Here is a 24,698-nt window from a genome sequence, read left to right as displayed (position 1 = left end):
GTGGTGCATCTTGCATAACTAAAGTATAATAGTACACCTAGGAAATTGACATTGGTACAATCTACAGACCTCATCTAGATTTCATAACTTTCACGTGCTCTCTTGGGTGTGTTTGCATTTAATTCTCTGTAGTTTCATATAGATCTTGTGACCACCACCATAGTCAAAATACAGAACAGTTCCATTACAAAGATTCCTTGTGCAAAGGCTTTATCTTTTCATAGGAAAATTTAACCTATTCATATTTATCTTTTTTCTTCTCCCTTGCAAGTTTGGAAATTATAAAACCATCTATATAACTGTTTCCCTTATACTTCCTTTTAATAATATGAGACTGTGACTCCTTGCCTTCCCTACATTCTTAGTTTTATTGACTTGATTTCTTTTTTATATTACTTGTTTTTCCCCAACTGTCCTTTTCACCTTCACCAGTACTGTATCTGTAATGATTCGAATTTGACTATAAAGTCACTAGTGACTTGAATATTATGTCTTTCCCTTTTAAAAATATTTATTTTAACTCTTGTTTTTTGATTGGAATACTTTTTAAAGACTGTTTTTAAGGAGAGTTATGGGAAGTATGTTTGCATGTCGAGAAATATTTTTCATTTTGTTCTTTGTTTTTCTGTGTGAATAAGAGTTTAAGTACATTTTTTTTCTTTAGAATTTCTGAAATATTACATTATATTCTAGCATGTACTTGAATTTTCATCAGCTTCAGTCTCTTGAATCCATTTTATATAGGCATTAGGTTTCTTGCATTTGTATTCCAAGTCACTTATCATTTTTTCATTTAAATTTTTAACTTTAGCCACCATGTTTTTAATTTCAAAGACCTTAACATTTTTAAAAAATTAGTTCTACTTGTTTTATGAATCCCATACTCTATTAATCCACACGAAAGATAACAACTGTTATTTGACAGTATTCTTCTATCATTTATTAACTTTTATTGGAGACCATTTGTTCTAATTGCCCAACTTGTTTCCTGGTCTTTAAGATGGCTAATTCTACTCATATCTATAAATGCAGATCCATGTTGACTGATTTGTACCTGGTTGGGAATCTCTGTGGTCATGAAGGTCACTGTTCACTCTTCTGCACAGGTAGTTTCCTAAAGCCAGGTGGGTGGTAGGGGCTCTGTGATGCCGCTTTGTGCTAGACATAATGAATGGGCAGGACATGCCAACTAATAGGTATCTTTCAGGGTATGCTGGTCAAGAAGAGGCCAATAAAGTAGGGCTCCCATAAACAAGCCGGTATGGGGATATTAAATCTCCAGTTTGACTTTCTTTTGGTCCAAAACAAAGACTGAAATCGAAAGCACACAGAACAGTTCCATTACCCTACGAATTCCTTTGTGAGGGCCGTTTGTAATCATTGGAGTCAACCCCTGTCTTTTCCCCTAACTCTCTGGCAACCACTGACCTGTTTGTCTTCCCTATGGTTTTGCTTTTTCCTAGAGTGTCTTATAAATGAGGTTATACAATATGTAGCCTTTCAGTGTGGCTTCTTTCACTTACAAAATCATTTTAAGATTCATCTGTGCTAGTGGCTGAATCAATGGTTCATTCCTTTTTATTACTGAGTAATATTTCATTGTATGGATAGTTGTTTAATCTTTCATCTGTTGAGGGATATCTTGGAGTGATTATGAATAAATATATAAACATTTGTGTACAGATTTTTGTCTGAAAATAGGTTTTAATACACTTGAATAAATAAAGTAGGAGTGAGATTGCTAAATGTTTTGGTGAGGGTATGTTGAACTTTATTATAAACTGCCAAAGTTTTCCAAAGTGGCTATACCACTTTGCATTCCCACCGGCAATGTTTGCAGCATCCAATTTGGTATCATCTTAAAATTTCATTAATCTATAATTAACTATTCCCAGGTTTAAGATATTAAATACTATCTGTCCCAGGGTTTGCCTTTTTGAAATTATGCTTGACATTGCTCTTATGTAAAATGTTTGCTAGGATACACAAAAATATGCAATAAAAGAAGAAAATGATAGATTGGACTTAATAAAAATGGAAAACTTTTCTCTTTACAAGATATTATCAAATAGATGAAAAGCCAGGCACAGACTGGGAGAAAGTGTTTGCAAAACACATCTGATAAAAAAAACTTGTATCTAGAATGTATAAAGAACTCTTACAACTCAATAATATGACACCAAGAAAACCTGATTTTAAAAATGGACAAATTAGACATCTCACTAAAGAAGATACAAATGGCAAATAAAGATATAAAAAAATGTTCCACGTCATTAAAACAAGATATTTCCACCCACCCACTGGAATGGCTACAGACTGACAACATTACCTACTGATGAAGGTGTGGAACAACTAGAATTGTCACACTGCTAGTGGAAATGTAAACTGCTGCAGCCATTTTAGAAACATTTTGGCACAACAAAACGAAATGTTTATCAGCAGGTGACAGGATATGTCCACATAATGGGTATGATTCAGCAGTAAAGGGGAACAAACTGCTGATACACATAATAACAGGGATAAATCTTAAAGATAGGCTGTGCCAGATAAACTAAACAGAATACAGATATATTATTTCACTTATGTAATTCTAGAATAAAGGACAATCTGACTTACAGTGATAGGAAGCAGATTATTTTTTATCTGGTGCAGGAAGTGGATGGGATGGGACACCTGAGTGGCTCACTCAGTTAAGCATCCGACTCTTGATTTTGGCTCAGGTCATGATCTCGCAGTTTGTTAGTTCAAGCCCTGCATCGGGCTCTGTGCTGACAGTGCACAACCTGCTTGGGATTCTCTCTCTCTCTCTCTCTCTGCCCCTCTCCTGCTCGTGTGCGTGTACATGTACTTGCACCCTCTTGCACTCTCTCTCAAAATAAATAAGTAAACTTAAAAAAAAAAAAAAAGGAAGTGAATGGATGATTGGAAGCGGGCACCAAGGAAACTTTTGTGCTGAATGGAAACATTCTATATTTCAGTTCTGGAAATGATTACATTGGTATGTGTCTTTGTCAAAACTCATTAAACTATACTCTGAGCCTGGGTGGCTCAGTTGGTTAAGCGTCCGACTTTGTCCCAGGTCATTTTCTCAAAGTTCGTGAGTTCGAGCCCTGCATTGGCCTCTGTGCTGACAGCTCAGCACCTGGAGCCTGCTTGGGATTCTGGGTCTCCCTCTCTCTCTGCCCCTCCCCCATTCGTGCTCTGTCTCTGTGTCTCTCTCTCTCCCTCTCTCAAAAATAAATAAACATTATGGGGCGCCTGGGTGGCTCAGTCGGTTAAGTGTCCGACTTCGGCTCAGGTCATGATCTCACGGTCCGTGGGTTCGAGCCCCGCATCGGGCTCTGTGCTGACAGCTGAGAGCCTGGAGCCTGTTTCAGATTCTGTGTCTCCTTCTCTCTGTGACCCTCCCCCGTTCATGCTCTGTCTCTCTCTGTCTCAAAAATAAATAAACGTTAAAAAAAAAATTAAAAAAAAAAATAAACATTAAAAAAATTAAAAACAAAAACTATACACTTAAAGTGGAGTACTTTTTTTGGAATGTAAATTGCACACCAAAGTTAATTTAACAGTACTATACCATTTTAGTTAGTTGGTCTTTTTGCAAGAATGGCTAGAAGTGACATATCTATGATCTTGTAGTTGGATTTTTGTTAGGGAGGCTAAGTATAAATGTAATATATTTCTGTTAGGTAAAATGCTCTTTGTTTTACTGTACAAAAATGTACAGTTAGTATTTGGCTAAAGTAAATTCAATATAATGTATGGTCTTAAGAGCTAGAAAGATTTTTTCTGGCTTCAGTGAGTCTATTAAAATTGCCCTTAACCAGATATTCCAAATATTTTAGACTTTAGTTAAATGTACATTGTGTATCTGCCAAAGGTTTAGGGTTATTTTCCCACTCAGATGGTTTATTCTTACCCATTATTAACAATGAAGAAAACGGTAAAATATAGATAATATAGCATGGTGGTATCTGTACCTAAGGTACTTTATGTATCATATCTGTGTTTTTAGGAACATGTCCTTCCTTGTCACTTTTTTTTTTTTTTAACTTTAACTCAGTTTATTGACACAGTAACACAGCACACTTGCCTCCCTGACACCCCCACTCCCCTCACCCAATCTAGAGCTTTCCCCCTTCCTCCCCTGTTAGAATGAGCTGTTCAGTGAAGACAGAAAAGGGCAGGCCACTTCTACACCCCCAGTCCCACCTTTAAGCCCTACGGGGCAGGGTCTCAGGCACTACTCAGAATCTGTTGAGAGAGAGGAGGGGCAGTCAGCACTATGCAGGGCCAGGCAGAGGCATCCAGCCCCTAAGAGCAGATTCCCACACAACCCCCAGTTTCCTCTTCCTCTCTGCTCTTTGTGACCCTAGGAAGGGGACATGTTGGGGCCTGGGCCTGCAGCCGGGAGCAAGAACTCCTGACTCTGATTTGCAAATTGGGAGTTTGGCTAATGTTTTAAGGCCTAGGGCCCTGGCACCCTCAAGAAAGCCCTGGTGGTGGGAGTGAACTTCAGTGCCCCTGTTTAAAATGTATTGATAACATTAAACAGATTAAGCCGGCTTAACCAAATGCCAGAATAACCCTAAACTGTAAAGAAGGAGGGGATCAGACCTGGTTTCTCCAGGCCAGACACAAAACTTTTGTTTGCTTTTTTTTTTTAAAAAACAAAGCAAAACAAAACATTGACTCCTTAATTCCTTTCTCTTGCTACTAAAGAATGGTCATGAAGTATTTCATAAATTGAGATTTGGTTGTTAAAGTATAGGAAAGAAAGAGAGAGAAAACATTCTGCAAAACTAACCATGATCAGTTTCTAGTTTAAATTGATTCTAAATCTTATCCCTTGTTTTCTGACAGGGTTATTTGTAATTTGACTTCCTCTGTACTTCTTGCTTAGTCCTCACCGATCATTCATCACCTCAGCAGAAGTTTTGAAATGCTACGTTTTGTAGTTTTGAGTGCTACTTTGATTCCCAGAAGAGAAAGAAGTACTGTTTGTCTTTGGTTTTCAGGATTTTTCCTCCACCTTTAGATTTTTCTTTCTCAGTGGTTCCCCTGCCTTCTTTTGCTCTAGATTTTCAAGAATCTTTGAAGCTGGATAGGAGGCTCTATTTTCCCAGTTCCTACGCTTGGTTCAGTTAAGGACTCTACACATTTATTCTATATTGGGGCCTTGTTGGATAAAAACTAATCAGAGTAAAAGTGTTTTAACTGGAGGAAGATTTACTTAGAGGAAGGGAGAGGCACATCAGGTAGTAATATTCCGTCTCCGGTAGTCTCCTTGCTGACAGTGTTACATTATTTTAATATAGTACATTGTAATGTAAATAATTATGGTGAAGACAGAGGGCTGCTTTGCCTCGGTCTGTGCTCCTTCGTAGCTCATCTAATACCAGAACTGTATCAACTTGTCTTTTTACCCTTGCTCTTTTTTATTGTTGCCTTTCTCAGCTTGTCTGTGCCCTCTTGCTCCTAGGTTATCACTTTTTCTAAGAATTTACTTTTCATTCATAGTTTTTCCAGTTCTTAATCATCCTCCGGTCTTTAACATAGATTTGGAGTGCTAAAAAAAAAAAAAAAAAAAAAAAAAAACTTCATTGTATTTGAGAAAATAGTTTCCTTTTACCTTTCCAATCATCTCTTTCATGAATCTTTCTTTAATTTCAATCAGTTTCTTTGTAGCCAAGGTCAAGTCTCTTTTATGGGTTCTGGGGCTGCTTTTGTACTAACAGAGGTTACTACTTTTTTACATTCTCTTTGAAAAGTAAAATTTCAATATGTATACTGTTCCTTATTGGATGGCTTCAAAGAAGGTCCTACATTTGATTCTTACCTATTGTGTTTCGGTTTTTATTATCCATTTTTTCCCCTCTTTTGCTCTGTATCAAGGTATGGAGCTCCTTTTGCTTCATTTTTCCATCTATGTGTTCTTACCTTGAAGAGTCTCTGGCTTCATTTCTGTGTTTATTTTAATTCTGTCCAGCCATCTCCTGTGCCGGTCTTCAAAAAACAGAACAAGTGATTCTTGAGCATATATTGGCATGTGCTAGGCCCTAACAGTGTAGTTACCATTCAGTGACATCTCAGAACTTGAGGAATTCATTGTCTGGGAGGGCAGAAAAAATGTCTCACCATGTAAGAAATGACCCAGAAAATGTAAGAGCAGAGAAACAGTGAGTGAGCTGACGGACCCTAACAGATGAATAAGGGTGTGCCAAGTGGGGGAAGAACAGGGGCATTCCAGAGCAGCCCAGCCTCAGTGGAAGACTTGAAGACGCTGAGGTGTGCAAGCCCAGGTGTGGTGAGGGCCAGGCGGATGTTCTTCGGCAAGAGTGGTGAGTGTGTAGAAGCGGAAGGGAGGGGGAGAAGACTGGTGCCCAGGTAGGTGGAGCATTCTGGAGTATTTTATCAGAAAGTCAGCCCTTGTTCAGTGGTACCTCTGTATATTTGAGGATGAAGAGGAAGAAGCCCCGGAGAGAAGTGCTCCAACAAAAGGAGGAGATATAGGAGCATGTGATGGCAGAGAAGCCTGGAGGGGGCAGGCCAGGAAAGAGGGCTGCTTAGGAGGGGCAGCTGCTGCCCTGAATTCAAATCTGATTCCATCCACTCTTCTTGACCGATATGTTCCTGCATGCGCCCGTGTCTTGATTGCAAGACACCTCTCCTCAAAAGCGCGTCTCTTGGTCCGTTTCAGCAGGATTCAGAAATGATACCATTTCACGTTTGGCCTTTCTTCTTGATACCTTACCACATTATGCACTCTTACATTTTGGTATGTTGCTGCGGAGCGGCCCCGACCCTCGTTTTCCCCCAGCTCTTCTCGGGCACGTCTCCACGGGCCGCTCTGCGGAGGTACCGTGATGGGAATTGCCTTCAGTGTCTGGCCGTGCCTTGTTGCCCGTCCTCTTTCCTTTTCCCGGATCTTTTCACTTGACGCGGAGAATCCTCCTTGAGTTTTCGACTTGTCTCTAGCTTCTTGCCTCCCACTGTGAACCTAGCCTTGGCGTGGTCCTGGCTGCGGTTCCTTCTGATTGCCTCCTTTTGTTTATTGTATGAAAAGCCCTTTCCATCCCTCCTCTTCCCCGTGCCGGAGCTCTAGCCGCCTTCTCTGCAGCGCCTGCCATCCTGCTTCTCTCCGCCTCATCGACTCCCCATCTCACTTCAAATCTCAGTAGAAAACATATGTTCTCCCTTGTCTACACCTCTTAATTTCTCTTCTCCACTGTTACTGCTTTCTCTGCAATTGTATTATTTAACTTTGTTAAGCATTTTAGAATATGAAAGATGTAGTTGAAAATAAAGTTGTATTATAATAAAATCATGTTGTGTAAAGCACGTTGTTTCCCAAGGAGTATGAGAGTCTCAGGATAGAAGTTCAAATGGCTGTCGTTCTGTATTCCTTGATTGTGCTAGTAGAAAAGTTCCATGTGTTGTGGAGAATTTCTCACCTCCTAGCCATTGTTGGCGAGTAATTGGATTAAATGACTAACAAGATAACAATCACCCTATTTCTAATTCTGACTTGTTAAGTGGAAAATAATATTTGTATATGTTGTAAGAGTTTTAAAAATTAAAGGTGCATTTTGAATGAACCAGAAAAGAAAATGCCTCTCAAAAGGTATATTTTATAATCATCCTTTTGGACCAGTTTAGTGTAACAGACTAATATTTATTTATTTGAACCAGGTGGGAAAAGTCATTTTGCCTTTGAATCCCATTCTCCCCATAAAATAGAGTTATTGTATCTTTTGCATTTGGTTCATTGCCCATTGGGATATTCATTGGTTATCACAAATTGCCTCCATGCCTTGGCTAAAGTCCAGACAGTACGTAGACAATTTGGACTTAAGCATTGGCCATTGCCGCCCACATGAGTCCTGAGACTATGGCTCCAATCCCCTTTTCAGCAGCATTTGCCAGGGAAAAGTAGAGTGAGCTAGCCTTTCTTCTCCATATGTTCTTCCCCAGCCGCCCCAAACATTTTGATGTGTCATCTGAGTGATTGGAAAGGAGTTTAGAATCAATGAAGGGTGTTAACAATGGGTTTGCACATTTCCTTTTTTATTTCTATGCCTTGTTTATTTTCAAAAAGCAGGTTTTAACTTTATTACATTTTTCTGAATAGTACTGCTGGAAAAGAATAAATATATTTGCTTTTTCCGTGTACTATACACTGCTTTTCCTTCTTTCAAAAATTTCTTTTGTCATTTTTAGCTTTATCTTAAAAAATAACAATTATTGTTATTCGTGGTTGGAAAAAATAAAGCATCCATTTACATTTCTCTTCTACTCTGCAGAAGTTTGAATACATAATACATATATTTACAGTTTATAACTCACTTTTACATATGTTGCTTCAATGTAAAATTTTACTCTAACACAGCTTTAAAATGATATTGCTCATATGGCACTCTTGCTGCTTTTGATATTATCCCATATTCTGTAGCAGTAAAAGCTAGCTGGGAAACAAAGTTTGTGGCTGAGTATGTCAAATAGAATTTGGCTATCCCAATTTGTCTCCATCTTTTTGCCCAGAATAATTGTGAAAGTTCACATGAATGATGATAATCTTATTTTGAAGATGTATCTTTGGTTTTATGAAATTTTTACTTTCTGATAAATGCAGTTTTATAAAGAAAGTGAAAGAAACTTATTCGAAGCAGTTTACAGACTGTGGAGTGAGAAGTGATGTCCAAAGATTATAAAGCCAGACCCATCCGTCCACCTTGCAGGTGGCCTACCTGTCACGCTCATGAAGATTTCCAGGAATAAACCTTGCAGTCTTCCAGTTGTCTGTCACTTGAGTTGGATACTTACAAATTGTTCTTTATTTCCTAAATTTCATTTTGCAGTTTATTTTACTCTTTTTCTTTTAAGAGACAGAAGGACAAAATAAATTCTTTGGGAAATTACCCCTGTTGATTTACCTAGGAGCGTATTTTGGAATGAAGTGTATATGATCGAAGAGCTGTATCATTTTAAATTTTGGCATTAAATATTTGAGATTTGTGCATTTGTAAATTTTTTCTTTGCAACAGATTTATACTTGTGGTAGGTGAAATATTTGAATAAAGAAGTGCATACTAGATAATTTTTTTTCCCACACTGATAACATGACCTATACTTTAGCACTTGGTGTTACATTTTCTGAGGTGAATCCAAATTGTCGATTCCTGGTACATCAACTCTAGGGACATGTGCTGCAGACCCACCTTATTTATTTTAATACATGTTTTGTTACTCTTCTCCAGAAATTGTCTTGTTCAGATTGTTCTATTATTTCTTGTTCTTGGAGTGCAAGTTCCTCCACTTAGTGAGTCTGCCTACTGACTGTCCTTCATCGTGGTTCATTTTGTCTTGTAGTCTGTGAGTTTTTACTGTGCCGTATCTTTAGTAAGGGTTTAGTCTGTCCTGTGTCGTGGAAGCATCCCCGCAGAGAGGTTTCCCATCTACCCCTATCAGCTTCTAAAGTTTTACCAGCTCAGGACTACTTTTTTTTGTTTTTTTTTTGGGGGGGGACTTAGGGATGGGGTAGCGTGAATTTAGGCCCATGCTTTTTGGCTTAGGGATGAAGGTAGTGTGAATTTAGGCCCATGCTCTTTATGAGGCATGATATATGCCTAATAGGGTCTGATTTCCCTCTAGCAACTTTTCTCCATTGCCTAAATTGGTGTCCTATCTTCTTAAGCTTCTTGGCCATTGAGCTAAGTTTTTATATACCTGGTTTCCCAGATAGGATGATCTTTCCTAATGTTTGGCTTTATGAAGATCTTCCAGAGGTCACCTCTGGCTTGAAATAACCTTTCTGCATGGGTGTTAGAAAGTCCCCTAATAACCAATAAGGCCTGTAACTGGTTCCGAGAGTTGTATTAGCTTCAGCGCCTGCTGTGTGCTGTTTGTTTCTCACAGCTGTGGATTTTCCTCACTTGTTTCAAGCTCAGTTCTTTCATTACTGTTTTACTGGTTATATTTCAGTGTGTTTGCATCTGGCTGGGATTAAGAGGCACAAGAATGCTGTTATATAATTTTAAATTATTTTAGACTTTTATAGTGTTTTTTGTTTGCCCATCACCTTTCTGTCAACATGACAGTATTTTGTACCTACCATGTTCTTCGTACTTTGAGAAATGAAGATCTTTGGCTGGATTTCCTCCTTCAAGAAACTTAGTTTTAGTGTAAACCCTTGTGGAGCTAAGGTATATATCTGATACCAAGGTGGTGTCAGAGACTAAACATAGTGAGTAAAGTGGCTGGAAAAGGAATGATAGAGGCAGACAGACCTAGAGTAATACAGTGTTTAGAGGTTGACTGAGTTTACTGGGTTAGACAAATAGATGTGGGTCTAGCTTGAGGAGAACCTTGGAAGGTCAAACTGAAGAACTTAGATTATGTCTTATAGGTAAGAAAAAAATTATTGAAGGCTTTTGAGTGGCAGGGACATTTAATGTATTAGTCTTAGTGTTAAAGTTTTGAAAGGCTCACCCATCACTCTACTAAAGAAAAGTTATGTTTTCTTAGGAGAAGTTAAACTTCTGTTAAACTTCTAAACCTTAGGTACAGGCATGAGTATATTTGAATTCCTTGTTTGTGTAGACCAGAGGTACCTACTCAATGTGGACAGAGGTTAAGCCTGTGTTACAAACTAATGAAGTTGGCTGGGAATAATGGCAGCTGCCTGGAGAGTATAGAGCTCTTCTAACAGGGGGTCCTCTTGATTTTTTAAGGGTTACAACCTAGTCAGACTTTTAAAAAGTACTATTTGAGTATGGTATTGGCACAAATATAGACATATAGATCAGTGGAAACAGAAAAGAGATCCCAGAATAGACAGCCCATGCTTATATGATCAATTAATCTATGACAAAAGAGACAAGACTCTACAATGGGGAGTAAACAGTCTCTTCAATAAATGCTGCTGGGAAAACTGGACATCTACATGTAAAGGAATGAAACTGGACCACTTTCTAACAGCATACACAAAATGGATTAAAGACCTAAATGTGAGACCTGAAACCATAAAAATCCTAGAAGTGAACCTAGATAGTAGTTTCTTTGACATTGGTTAGAGCAACATTTTTCTACATGTGTCTCCAAAAGCAGAAATAAACCATTGGAGCTACATCAAAATAAAAAGCTTTTGCACAGCAAAGGAAATAGTCGACAAGGCAAAAAGGCATCCTACTGAATGGAAGAAAATATTTCAAATCATATATCCAGTAAGGGGTTAATATCCAAAATACATAAAGAACTCATGCAACTCAATACCAAAAAAAAAAAAAACAAAAAAAAAAAACAAAAAAACCAGTCTGATTAAAAAGTGGGCAGAGGACCTGAATAGTCACTTTTTCAAAGAAGACATACAGATGGCCAACAGACACATGAAAAGATGCTCAGCATCACTAATCATGAGGGAAATGCAAATCAAAACCACAATGAGATATCACCTTACACCTGTCAGAATGGCTAAAATCAAAAAGACAAGAAATAACAAGTGTTGGTGAGGATAGGAGAAAAAGGAACCCTCACGCACTGTTGGTGGGAATCTAATTGGTATAGCCGCTGTGGAAAACAGTATGGAGTTTCCTCATAAAATAAAAAATAGAAATATGATCCAATAATTCTACTACTGGCTATTTACCTAATGAAAATAGAAACACTAACACAAAAAGATACATTCACCTCTGTGTTCTTTGTAGCATTATTTATAATAGCCAAGATATGGAAGCAACTTAAGTGTCCATTGATAGATGAATAGATAAAGAAGATGTGGTGTGTGTGTGTATGTATGCACACACACAGGAATATTATATGGCCATAAAAAAGGATGAGATCTTGTCATGTGACAACACAGATGGACCTAGATGGTGTTACACTCATTGAAATAAGTGAGACAGAGAAAGACAAATACCATGTGACTTCACTTATGTGTGGAACCTAAAAGCACAAATGAATAAACAGCATCAGACCTATAAATACAGAGAACACTGTAAGTTGCCAGAGGGAAGGGGGTTGATGGATGGGCTAACTGGGTGAAGGGGAGTGGGAGATACAGGCTTGCAGTTACGGTATGAATAAGTGATGGGAATAAAAGGCACAGCATAGGGAATATAGTCAGTGATATTGTTATAGCATTATATGGTGACAGATGGTAGCTACACTTGGGGTGAGCACAGTATAAGTGTATATAGTATATTGTAGAGATGCTGAATCACTATGTTTTACATATGAGCCTAATGTAACATTACGTATCAATTATAATCAGACTTTTAAAAAAATAAAAATAAACAATGAGATAAAAAGTACTGTTTGGTCCCCATAACATGTGTCTGCCCACATACTTTGACCCGTAAGCTATAGGTTTGTAGCGTTGATATAGAAAGGGGTCATTATATTTTTAATACATTCTGTCATGAAATTTTGGTTTTTCATTAAAATTTTTTTTAATGCTTATTTATTTTTGAGAGGCAGAGCATGAGCAGGGAAGACTAGAGAGAGGGAGACCAAGAATTCGAAGCAGGCTCCAGGCTCTGAACTGTCAGCACAGAGCCTGTCTTGGGGCTCAAACCCATGAACCACAAGATCATGACCTGAACCGAAGTCGGACACCTAACCGACTGAGCCACCCAGGTGCTCTTGTCATGAAATTTTAAATAAATTATTCAGAATTGTCCACAAGATTCAGAAACATGTAACCTGTTCAGTTAGAAAGTTCTATATCAAATAAATAGCTGTTTATGTTTATCTGTCTAAAAGATGATCTATAATCTTTTTGGGTTATTTGACTTCCTAAATTGGAAATAAAAGTATCTTCTAAAACTCTTATCTTATAGGTAAAAGAATGTGACATTTCAACATTTGAACCTGAAATCAGCATGCAATTTTCAAGGCACATGGATGAATGCCAACTTTTACATTTCCTGTGTGTATCCTGTGACCATTCTCTCTGGGGTGAGTGATTTCTAAGAGTGTCTGGCAGCTAACCAGATGCCAGCCAGCCATGGACTGCCCTAACAAATACTGCTAAGAGTTATAAATTAAACACTGTCTGGTGATCTGTGATGTGTAAGGCAGTTAATTTAGTTGGTCTGGATTAACTGTCAGCTCCAGAAAACTATATTCCCATAATGTGAAATCTGTACTTAGTATGTTTGGAGGTAAGTAATAATTAACAATAGGGAATCATTTGTTAAAATGTAAAATTAAAAAATGCCTTAAGGTTCTTTCAGATTCACAGCAGTGTTTTAGTGGTTCACCGTATATTTTAAATAATTTTAATTTTAAAAGTTCAAGGATTTTAGTATTTTTTGAAAGATAGAACTTTGTATGAAATGGAGTTTTTTGGATCATATATACCTTCCATTGCCTTATAATATCAGTTTTGCTTCCCACATAGCATAGAATTATATACATTTTCAATATTTAGGTTTCTTAAAAATATATTTGATAAGTTATGCCAGAGATTTCACATTTACAGTGAGTTTGCTTTTTCAGTTTCATTCTGGGAAATTAGATTGGGAAGAAAACCTAATTATTACCTTATCCATGCATTTTTCTGCTTATTTAAGTTATTTTACTTTACCAAGCCATTCATTTTTTTTTTTTAGAACATCCTTCAAAGAGTTCATGCGTCTTACTGAGGACACCTGACCTTTTGAAGCTTCATAATTCACACCTAGATGTCACCAGTCTTTCCCATGTTAACCGTTCTGACTATGTTTTATTATATATGCCTTCGGCGCCGAGCCAGGACAGCTACAAGAGGAGAAATGATGAACAGCCATAGAACTATAGAATCAAACAGCCGGACTTCCCCTCTCCACGCAGAGGTGGTCCAGTATGCCAAAGAAGTAGTGGATTTCAGTTCCCATTATGGAAGTGAGAACAGTATGTCCTATACCATGTGGAATTTGGCAGGTGTACCAAATGTATTTCCAAGTTCTGGTGACTTCACTCAGACAGCCGTATTTCGAACTTACGGAACATGGTGGGATCAGTGTCCTAGTGCTTCCTTGCCATTCAAGAGGACGCCACCTAATTTTCAAAGCCAAGACTATGTGGAACTTACTTTTGAACAACAGGTGTATCCTACAGCCGTTCATGTTCTGGAAACCTATCATCCTGGAGCAGTCATTAGAATTCTGGCTTGTTCTGCAAATCCCTATTCCCCAATTCCACCGGCTGAAGTAAGGTAAGACTCAGTTTTTAATGACCAGATTTTATGGCTGGAAGGTTTTGGATGTTTTAATATTGGAGGTCTTTTTTTATTCTCAACTAATTTAAACAAATTGGATTAAAACAATTTTTTTTTAATGTTTATTTATTTATTTATTTTTATTTTTTTTTTTTTTTAATTTTTTTTTTCCACGTTTTTAATTTATTTTTGGGACAGAGAGAGACAGAGCATGAACGGGGGAGGGGCAGAGAGAGAGGGAGACACAGAATCGGAAACAGGCTCCAGGCTCTGAGCCATCAGCCCAGAGCCTGACGCGGGGCTCGAACTCACGGACCGCGAGATCGTGACCTGGCTGAAGTCGGATGCTTAACCGACTGCGCCACCCAGGCGCCCCAATGTTTATTTATTTTTGAGAGAGAGAGAGACAGAGCTTGAGAGGGGAAGGGCCAGAGAGAGAGGGAGACACAGAATCTGAAGCAGGTTCCAGGCTCCGAGCTGTCAGCACAGAGCCCGATGCGGGGCTCGAACTCACGAACCATGAGATCATGACCTGAGCCGAAATCTGACGCTTAACAGACTGAGCCACCCAGGAGCCCCTAAACAAATTGGATTTTTAAAATTTTCCTTAGTTTTCTAATAGGGAAAGAAAGATCACACATTTTAAGATATGATGAATTCTTTGTACCTATAACACCTTACACTGTAGCATTCATATGTCATGAGATTTGTGTGTCAATTTACTATAAACAAAAAAAGCATGATTTGAACTAATTGGGATGTGGGCCAATCTGAGAAGTTAGTAGGATATATGACCTGTAACATATTTAAGAAAAGTATCATATGATTGCTTTTACATACATTGAGTAACTCAAAGTAGGCCTATAGAGTAATACTTAAGTGGGGTATTGGGGGGATTAGCTTTAATATTAGGGGGATGTTTTTGTAACAAGCATATTCATTAAAAACATGTTGCTTTGAGAAATTCATGCATTCTTTCTAAAAGCCTATTTATATCAATTTGCATACCAGTGCCTCTCTTTTGTAGTTCAGCCTCCTGTGTTCTAAAAATATAATTATTTGGGGTGCCTGGGTGGCTCAGTCTGTTAAGCATCCGACTTCAGCTCAGGTCATGATCTCATTGATCATGAGTTCCAACCCTGCATCAGGCTCTGTGCTGATAGCTGGGAGCCTGGAGCCTGGTTCGGATTCTGTGTCTTCCTCTGTCTCTCTTCTCTTCCTCAGCTCACACTCTATCTCTCTCTCTCTCCCCTCTCTCTTACTCTCTCAAAAATAAACATTAAAAATTTTTTTAAATAAAATAAAATAAAAATACAATTATTTGACTAGGTAATATATTCGTACGGTTCAAGAATCTAAAAAGTACATAATGCAGTCTTGCATATATCCTGTTCTCCATGTGCCTAAGACCCATCCCTCCTCAAAGAAACCACTTTTATCCACTTACTTTTTCCAGAGTTTATGTGGATATAAGCAAAAACAAATATTTTACTTTCTTTATACACAAAATAAGCATACTATTCACATTGTCCTATACCATGTTTCATTTAATACTACATATTGTGTCTTTTCATATAAGTACGAAGAGAGAGAGGTTCCTTATTCTTTTCTATAGTTGCAAGTAATGCACAGTGTATATGTATCAACTTATTAACCAAATGCCTATTGATGGGAACTTAATTTTTCCATGCTTTTGCTATTTTGAGAATTAATGCAATGAATAACCTTGTCATGAATCACCTCACGTGTGCAAGTATGTCTGTGGGTTAAGTTCCCAAAAGAATTGCTGAGCCAAAGGTCTGTGTATTTGTAATTTTGATATATAGTGCCAAAATCTCTTCAAAGAGTCTGTTTATTTATATTCGTATTAGCAGTGTATGTGCATACGTGTTTTGTCAAAGCCTCACCTACAGAGTATGTTAATTTTAATATTTTTGCTAGTTTGGTAGGTGAAAATGTTATATAAACCTTAAGTTGGAATACTTTTATTATCTTCAAGCTTGAATATGTTTTCATGTTTAAAAGCCATTTAAATTTCCTTCTCCTTGAACTGTCTGATCATCTTATTTGCTCATTTTTCTATTACTTGTTGTTATCAGTTTTAAGATCTTTATATCACTTTATTAATTTGTTCATTAAACATTTATGTGTGTCTACCATGTGCTAAGCATTGTTTTGGGTATCGGGGATACCTCAGTGAACAATGAGCAAAATAGACAAAAAGCCCTGCCCTTTTGAGTGTATTCTAACTCCAGAGCAGTTTGTGGGCACCTGTTAAATAGTAAGACTCTAGCTGCCAGTGGAGGAGGAGTGGGGACAAGGATCAGTTACCACCTGCCACATTGCTTCCTTGAAGACCCTTGTCCCCTCAACTCTAAGGGAGTACCTCCCCGGTGTCAGGAAATAAATACAGCTCGAGCTGGAAACTGCTGGAATAATCTCTATTTGTTCTTTTCAGAATGACCTCGAAAATTCATTGTGAATAATACTACTGATAAATCTATTTTTTTTTTAAACACAAAACCAGCATCGTTCAATATACAGGTTTGATTTTTTTTCCCCCTGAGGGAGAAGTCCTTTGGGAAGGATCCTTTCTTACATGAGAATTGTTTAATTGGACTCTGTCATTCTTTGTCTTTTTCCTACAAAGTTATCCCCTTTTTTCCTGAAAAGCTAAACAAATTTGGGAATGAGATCTATGAAACATGCAGTATCTTTAATCTAAAACATAATGTCTGCATAACTGATTTTGAGTGTAAATCATGCTCTTGGATTCCTAGCTGAGAGTTGGAGTGTGTGGTTGAGATTAAAGTGACGACTTTATTTATAGATATATCTAATTTGTTTAACTGAATTTTATCTTTATTCCACAGACAATACCCTTACATTTTAAGAGAAAAATAATTTAGCCAATATATATTATTGCAGAATAAAAAAGGACCTTTAAAATTTTACTGATTATGAAATCAATAGGTGTTTCATTGTTTAAAAAGACTTGTTATAAAATATCAAGAAAGAAAACATACAGGAAACAAGACCTCCACAATTCTCCCCAGACGCAGTAACTGTTAACATTTTGGTGAATTTCTTTAAACAGTCAGAAACATTGAACACCTTCTCTGCCAGTTCGCTGCTGCGAACAAAACAAAGAACCAGACAAACATGGCTCTTGTGCTCTGAGTTGTTGTAGGTCAGTCTGGAAGAAGGCCATAAGATCACAGGGAGCGTGTGTTGGTGGTGGGAAGACCTAATCTGTGGGGCTCAGAGAAGTCTTCCCTGAGGAAGTAACTTAACCGAGAGCCGAAGGTTGAGTGAGGCTTTAGTTTGGATGGGAGAGGTACAGAGAGAACCACACATGCAAAGGCGAAATCATGACATGAGATCTGGGTGTTTGAAGAACTTTCTGAAAAAGGTTCAAGAGTGCGGAGAATAAGCTAGTGAAGGGCCACAAGCGTGTAAGTGCCATTCTTAAGATCTAGCCTAGTGGTTTCCACACTTTGGGAATCGCAGGGCTCTTGGATCCAGTTTTCCAGAAGCAGACCTTCAAGACTGCTGTTATGCAAATGATTTGCTCTGGAAGTGCTCCTGGAGAAGCCAGGAGAGCTAGGGAGAGGAAGAAGTCAGGCAAGGAGGCGCTTTCACGTGAAGTCCCAGTCTGCCTGGAGGAAAAGTTATTAGGGAGGTGGGCTCTTATACTCCCCGCACCTGTCTTGGGCTGTGGCCAGGGGAGTGGGAAGGGGAATGGAAGTCTCTTAGGCACATGCTGCCCTCTGGATGGAGAGACTGTACTTTGAAGAAGGCTGCAGGTCGAGGCCCTTAGGAGCAAAGCAAGGAGATGTGGAAGGTGGGCACACAGAACTGACCAGGAGGTCTAAGTGGACTACAGGGAGAGAAAGCTGGCGGTCTTAAACTAGTAAACATAATAAAAATGATCATAAAAACTGATACAGGTTGTCACATTATTTACTTTGTTAAGTAAGTACGCGTTAAAAACACAAACAAATGGAATACATCATTTGTCATCACCATCATGTCATAAAAGAAACCTCAGTTTATACTGAGAAATTAGCATGATCAGAATCTTAAAGAATGGTTGGCATTTTACATGTATATTTGTGCATATTTTTTAAATATGAAATTTATTGTCAAATTGGTTTCCATACAACACCAGTGCTCATCCCAACAGGTGCCCTTAAATGCTCACCACCCACTTTCTCCTCCCTCCCACCCCCCGTCAACCCTCAGTTTATTCTCAGTTTTTAAGAGTCTCTTATGGTCTGCCTCCTTCCCTGTCTAACTTTTTACCAATACATTCCTTATTTTTCACATTTATTCATGGAAATCTCCATCACACGCTGTTATTTGGGAACCACTGGACTCTACTACCTAGTATTTTAGTTGAGTACATGGTTTTATGCCTATCTTAAGAGTTAGCAAACAAGGGAGTGTGTTGGAGTCGTTCAGGAATTTGTTTGCAGGAAATGGACTTGTAGTCCCGGAACATTCAAAATTCAAAAGCAGTCTTTCCCCATTTCGTCTGGTTGATTTCTTTGTTCAGTGAATGAAGTAGATAAGTTACAGGTAGTTCTGTAAGATCTCAGAGTCTTCTGACTTCTTGCCTACTGCCCTATTAAGAGAAAAGAAAATAGGTACTACACAGTGTCCTGGTCCTGGGGATAAGATCTTACTGGATGCTTGTGTAAGAGTCAGAAAAAGGCTAGTACAGGGTTACACATTGGAAGAGAGAGACAGAAAAAGAGGAGAAAGAAAATGACAAATTGAGGTCCTGTTAAAGAAACTGACTGGAATAAAGTTATTTGGGGATAAAATTTAGTGGTGTGGATTTTTTTTTTTTTTGAGCGTTAAAAGAAAGCATTTAATTATATAATACTGAAGTCAAGAAAGGAGAGGAAAAGAAAGTGGCTGTCACATAGAGAATTTGCTGCCAAAGGAAGTTGCTTAAGTAACGGTTTCCCAAATTGGTCATAGTCTAGTCCTGATTTTGTAGGCCAAGAAGCATGATTTTGTCATGGAAGTCGCCAGGCCCTAAAGTGGTTGGTTCTTAAAGCAGATGCTAGTTAGTTCCAATTAGAGATAGGCTGGGAGGCAGGGAATGAGTAGGTATACTATCGGAATCCTTTTCTTTTATTCTTGTTGGTTTTCCTCTTCTATCCATTTACTTTCAGCTGGTGAAATGGAGCAGTGTTGCCAAGAGAATTGTCTTTGTGCTGACTACTACATATGCTTACTAACCAGGAGAAATTTTGGTTATAGGAAAGCTTTTTGCATCTGTGTGCTTGACTTCCAACCTAAATATGTTGGAAAACTTGCTTTCTCTGGTTTCCATTGGTGAACATCTCTCTCTCTCTTTTGGTTTACCTGTTGCTTCCTGGGAGCCTTGGAGAGCCTTTCTCAATGGGGAAACGAGATCAACAGCATAGAAGGAGTGGTTTGTTTCTTTGTTTCTAAGAACTGGACACATAGTAGGCGTTCAGTACCATCAACAGAAAGGGAAATAAGTGCGCTGGTGAAGTGAATGTTATTGGTTACCATCCTAGAATTAAGTGTTCTATAGTGCAGCCAGAATGGGATTCAGAGCTGAATCCTGCATACGCGATAGTGTAGATTTAAAATACTTACATAGGGCATTTAGAGTTGGTCAGACTTGTCTGGTAGATATATACAGTGTGTGAGCATATATAGTAAACACTTAAATGTGTGGACTAGGGAGCACAATTTAAAGCGGTTTAATCTTGTTAATGCTGTCCTAAATCTAGAGGATTAAAGGAGTTGGGGCTATCTCACAGAATAGTGTGTGTGTGTGTGTGTGTGTGTGTGTGTGTGTACATACACCCACACGTGTGCACATGTACATTTGTTTGCATTTGCTTGTTTTCATGGACTAGTTTTAAGATTCTGGTTTTAGTTTTCCAGAATAAAATAATACTGGCATATTTTCTTGTTGGATAAAATAGATACCTTTCTCTTGCTAACTTTGAAATAATACATTCTAGTTCTATTAAGAAATTTTAAATAAAAATTCACTTTAATGCACATACCTCAGGATCAATTTGATTGATCTCATAGTTAATGTTAACTTAATTCAGTTGGCCACAGACCTATAAAATAATTTTTCTTTTCATAATTTTTTGTTACTTTTTACGTTATCAAGACAAAGGTGAAATATAAATAACCAATTTAGATACTTGAAAGTTTTTATATTTAGACATATTTTTAAATATTTCTAAACACTGATAAGATGATGATGATGTTCTCCTTTAAGTATACTGTCACATTTACAACTTAAGTTATATGTATAGGTAAATATATAATATTCATGCTACATAGAAAAGCGAAGGTGATGCTAAAATAGCATTAATCCTGATATACCACAAAAGTTAAGGAAGTCAATTTGAAGCATCATCTAGCCTTGTCCATTCTGCAGAGTAGGTAAGGAAGACTTTGGTAGATTAATACCTTATTAACATAGAATATTGCTGCTCTAGTCAATGCTTTTCTTTAAGCTTATATTTGTACATTTATACAATATACAATATACAGTTCAAACTGCACATGAAGAGCATGTATTAGCTGTATTTATTTATTGCAAAGGATCTGGCACAGATGATTTCTATGTCACATTTTCAGTGTTTCCTGTTAAGCTTTGTAAAAGCTCCTCATTGAAGCTAAATAATAAAACAGACTGGGTTTAAGATCACATGTGTTGTGAACCAGTACAGGCAGTTATTTCAAAGGGTCCTGACTGGTCCTTCTTTCCTAGACATGAGACATTTCTCTAACATCATCTGATGTCATTTTGCCATAGCAACAAAAGAATGAATAAAACCGTTTACCTCCTGATTCGTGGAAATATACTGTTCAAAATTAGGAATGCATTTTCCTACCAGCATGGTTTTAAATGATTCATACGTCAGTTCCTTTACATGCATTTATGTAAATGCATAAATTTATGAGAGATTGTTCAAATCAGAACTATTAGGAACCCTCAAGAGTTTTGCGATTAATCTGTAGGGGTGCCCAGGTCTAGGCTGGCATTCCAAGTGTGCTTGACTGCCATGTCACAGGAAGAGGAAGATGCCCAGCCTGCTTTCCTTTCCTTCTTATACCCGCCACAACCTGCTCTACTCCTTAGAGTAGAACTCTTCCCCAGTTTGTCAAGGTGGGTCATAGAGTGGGACCTGTCTCTCCACTCTTAACTCTCATGTTGTCTCCAGATACGGGACTCACAGGCTCTTTGTGTTTGATGAGTTTTATTTCTAATTTTCAGGAAAGAACCAGCAAAAGTAGCAACTATGAGGTGATTATAAAGCTTCTAGTAAGTGCGAAAGTTCCTACTATAGTGGGTAGTGATCCGTTTACTATGATCCCTGTGAGCTTCTGCTGTGTGCTTTTATTCCCACAGGTAGAAATGATCATGCTTCCTTTCTCCATTCCCCGTATGCCCTTCTTGCTGCCATCTTGGCTTAAAGACCATGAGGGTACCTACATGTTGATGACTCACGCTTTTTTGTCTATTTCAGTTTCCTAAATGTCTTACCGTAATCAGTTTTTACTTAAATCTTAATAGGTCACTGGGCCAAGGAAATGAACTGGCAATATATTAGAGGAAAAAACCCCTCATATGATTAATAAGTTTATGAAAATATTTTAAATATTGTTAGTAATCAGTGAATTATAAATTGTCATGTGGAGATATGGCTTACCATAAAATTAGAGATTGTTTTTAAAAATAAATAATACTTTCAGTAGCCATTCTTGTATACTATTAGCATAAGCTTCTTTGAAAGCAGTTTGTAGTATGTATTCAGATTTAAAAATATTCTTAGTCTTGACATAAAATCTGTATTTAAAAAATTCTGTAGCTAAAGTCAATAATTAGAAATGGAAAGATGTTTATTGAAGTATTTTTTTTATCTGTGTTTCTAATTGTTTTCTGATGTATTTGGAAAGAGTATTAGAGAAATGGTTACTTGTGACACATGTGGAAGAATATTACATATCTGATGATCCTAGGTTATGAAGAATCTTTACATAATTTGGGAGATTAGTTTTATTAGGAGACTTCTATGAAGAGATGGAATCTGAGTTGGGCCTTGAAGAAGAGATGGGCAGATAATTGCAAACTGGGCATTTCTTTGTGGGGAGACAACATGAGCAAAGACACAAAAGCAGAAATAAGTTTATTATCTGGAAGGTAATGATTAATCTGGCTGGAAAGTAGAGTTCGTTTTGGAGGAGTAGAGAAGATATTATTTATCTGTTATGTGTTAGGTACTTGCCAGATAGAGACCACACTCAGATGACTAAAAGAGGAGAACAATGAGAATTTAGAAGAAGAGCATAGAGAAAGGATGATTTCATGAAAAATTTGACAAAACTTAATGACTCGATAAGAGAAAATCAAAGATAATGGACGTGTTGAGTTTGTGTGATGTCAGTAACAGAAATGGAGAAGCTGGAAAAGGAGAGCTTGGGGTGACAAGATGATCATGTTCGTTTCCACTGTTGGCTTTAGGACATGTACACAACAGAGCTTAATTCCTCCTGTGTACCTCATTCTGACTTCAGGTATCCTTTTCCTTTAAAACTGCGTGGTGTTCTTCATGTAACGCTAGCTCTTCCAGTTTCTAACTGACTGATATGGAATTAGCAAAAAAGTACTTTCTAGGACGTTAGGAAAATAATTCAAGTAGTACAAATATTTCAAGGTCTGTGACATTTAGTTTATAAATTTGTTTATAAACAAACAACACTTGTGTTTGATTCTGTTCACCTTATTTAATACCTTTGTGTGTCACACTATAACGTTTTGGGCGTGGGGCCATAACCTTAAGGTAACAGTAAATCTCATTCTAAAGTGTATTATAGGTAAGTTTCTTTCTTTGGCAGATGGGAGATTCTTTGGTCAGAGAGACCGACGAAGGTGAATGCTTCCCAGGCTCGCCAATTTAAACCTTGTATTAAGCAGATAAATTTTCCCACAAACCTTATACGGCTGGAAGTAAATAGTTCTCTTCTGGATTATTACACCGAATTAGATGCAGTCGTGTTACATGGTACGAAGGACAAGCCAGTGCTTTCTCTCAAGACTTCACTTATTGACATGAATGATCTAGAAGATGATGACTATGAAGAAAAGGACGGTTGTGGAATGGACAGTCTTAACAAAAAGTTTAGCAGTACTGCCCTCAGGGAAGGGCCAAATAATGGATATTTTGATAAACTGCCTTATGAGGTAAGCCAAAGATAATCAGTAGCAATATTGGACATAACACTATAATTTTTAAATGTTTAGGTATTAATGTTTATTTTGCTAGATATCAGAGAAATAGAAACATTGGTATGGTGTACATAATCTCATGTATCATATACAGTCAACCTGTGAACAACACAGGTTTGGACTATGTGGGTACACTTAGATATAGAGTTTTTTATAGTATAGTATGATACATCTGTTTTTCTCAGGATTTTCTTAACAATTTCTTTTCTCTAGCTTACGTCACTTTAAGAATATAGTACATACTATGTTTAACATACAGAATGTGTTGCTTGACTGTTTATGTTATCTGTAAGGCTTCAAGTCAACAGTAGGCTATTAGTAGTTGACTTTTGGGGAAGTCAGAAGTATATATAGATTTTCGACTGGTGGAGGGGAGGTTGACACTCTTAACCCTTGCTGTAGTTCAAGGGTCACCTGTATTTTGACTTTGAAAAAGCTGGACAAAATTGTGTTAAGTAATTTTACCGCTTTTGTTTTGCATTAGAGTATTAATAAGACCATGAGAAGGATGCCTATTCTCTTTGATAGTCCACAGTTTCTCCAAGTCTCCTTTATGCTTCTATATCAATTCTCTTTTATATCCTTCTGGCTAGCTGAAATTTTTGGTCTAGGCAGGTGCAGAGTGCCTTTACTTAAAGTCTTATTTTCAGTGTGTCTTTGCAGGCACCTTTCTGCAGTATATGTAGCGTCCCTGGCCCCGAGGCATCGTATGCCAGAAGCACACCCCCTGGTGGTGGGGGATCCTGCCAGGCATTTCTGTCCCCTGCTGACAAACTGCTGTGTGTGGCTAAAAATAATATAACCAAATCTTTTTAAGAAAAATGGTGTTTTTTTGTGTTTATTGTGTTTATAACGCAAATTTTAGCCAATTTAAACTAGCCGCCTTCCAAATTGGTGGGTATTTCAGCTTTCACTGTAGTAACACAAGTAGCTTAACTTGCATAGAACAGCAAGATAGTCTCTTGAAAGCCTAATGGTTACTACAATGCCTGTGCACCATTCTGCGGTTAAAATGCTGTCGTGTCCTGTGAAGTAGCTAGAGTTGCCACATAAAGATGAAGCGAAGGATCCAAGGTAATTGAGTCAGTAAGCCATGAACAGGACCCCACCCAGGCCGTCTAGGTCAAGTCTTGTGTTACAGAAAGAAAGCTTCACGGATCGGACAAGACCCTCTGGCCCTTAATGGGAGGACTGGGGAAA

At 37.8% G+C, this 24,698-nt stretch overlaps 1 protein-coding gene across 3 annotated transcripts in view; it reads left to right on the top strand.

The window, feature by feature from the left end:
- Window positions 1-24,698, top strand: part of FBXL4 (F-box and leucine rich repeat protein 4) — an 82,770-nt gene that overhangs the window by 4,733 nt on the left and 53,339 nt on the right. For all 3 annotated transcript variants that reach the window (XM_042986854.1, XM_042986853.1, XM_042986856.1), the window contains exons 2-4: window positions 12,837-12,954; window positions 13,611-14,194; window positions 23,108-23,453. In XM_042986854.1, coding sequence (XP_042842788.1) covers window positions 13,683-14,194; window positions 23,108-23,453 — 858 coding nt within the window. In that variant the 5' untranslated portion in view covers window positions 12,837-12,954; window positions 13,611-13,682. The remainder of the gene's footprint in view (window positions 1-12,836; window positions 12,955-13,610; window positions 14,195-23,107; window positions 23,454-24,698) is intronic.

Source organism: Panthera tigris, chromosome B2, assembly GCF_018350195.1.
Source record: "Panthera tigris isolate Pti1 chromosome B2, P.tigris_Pti1_mat1.1, whole genome shotgun sequence".
In the NCBI taxonomy this organism is placed as follows: domain Eukaryota; kingdom Metazoa; phylum Chordata; class Mammalia; order Carnivora; family Felidae; genus Panthera; species Panthera tigris.
This window is presented reverse-complemented; position numbering and strand designations above follow the sequence as displayed.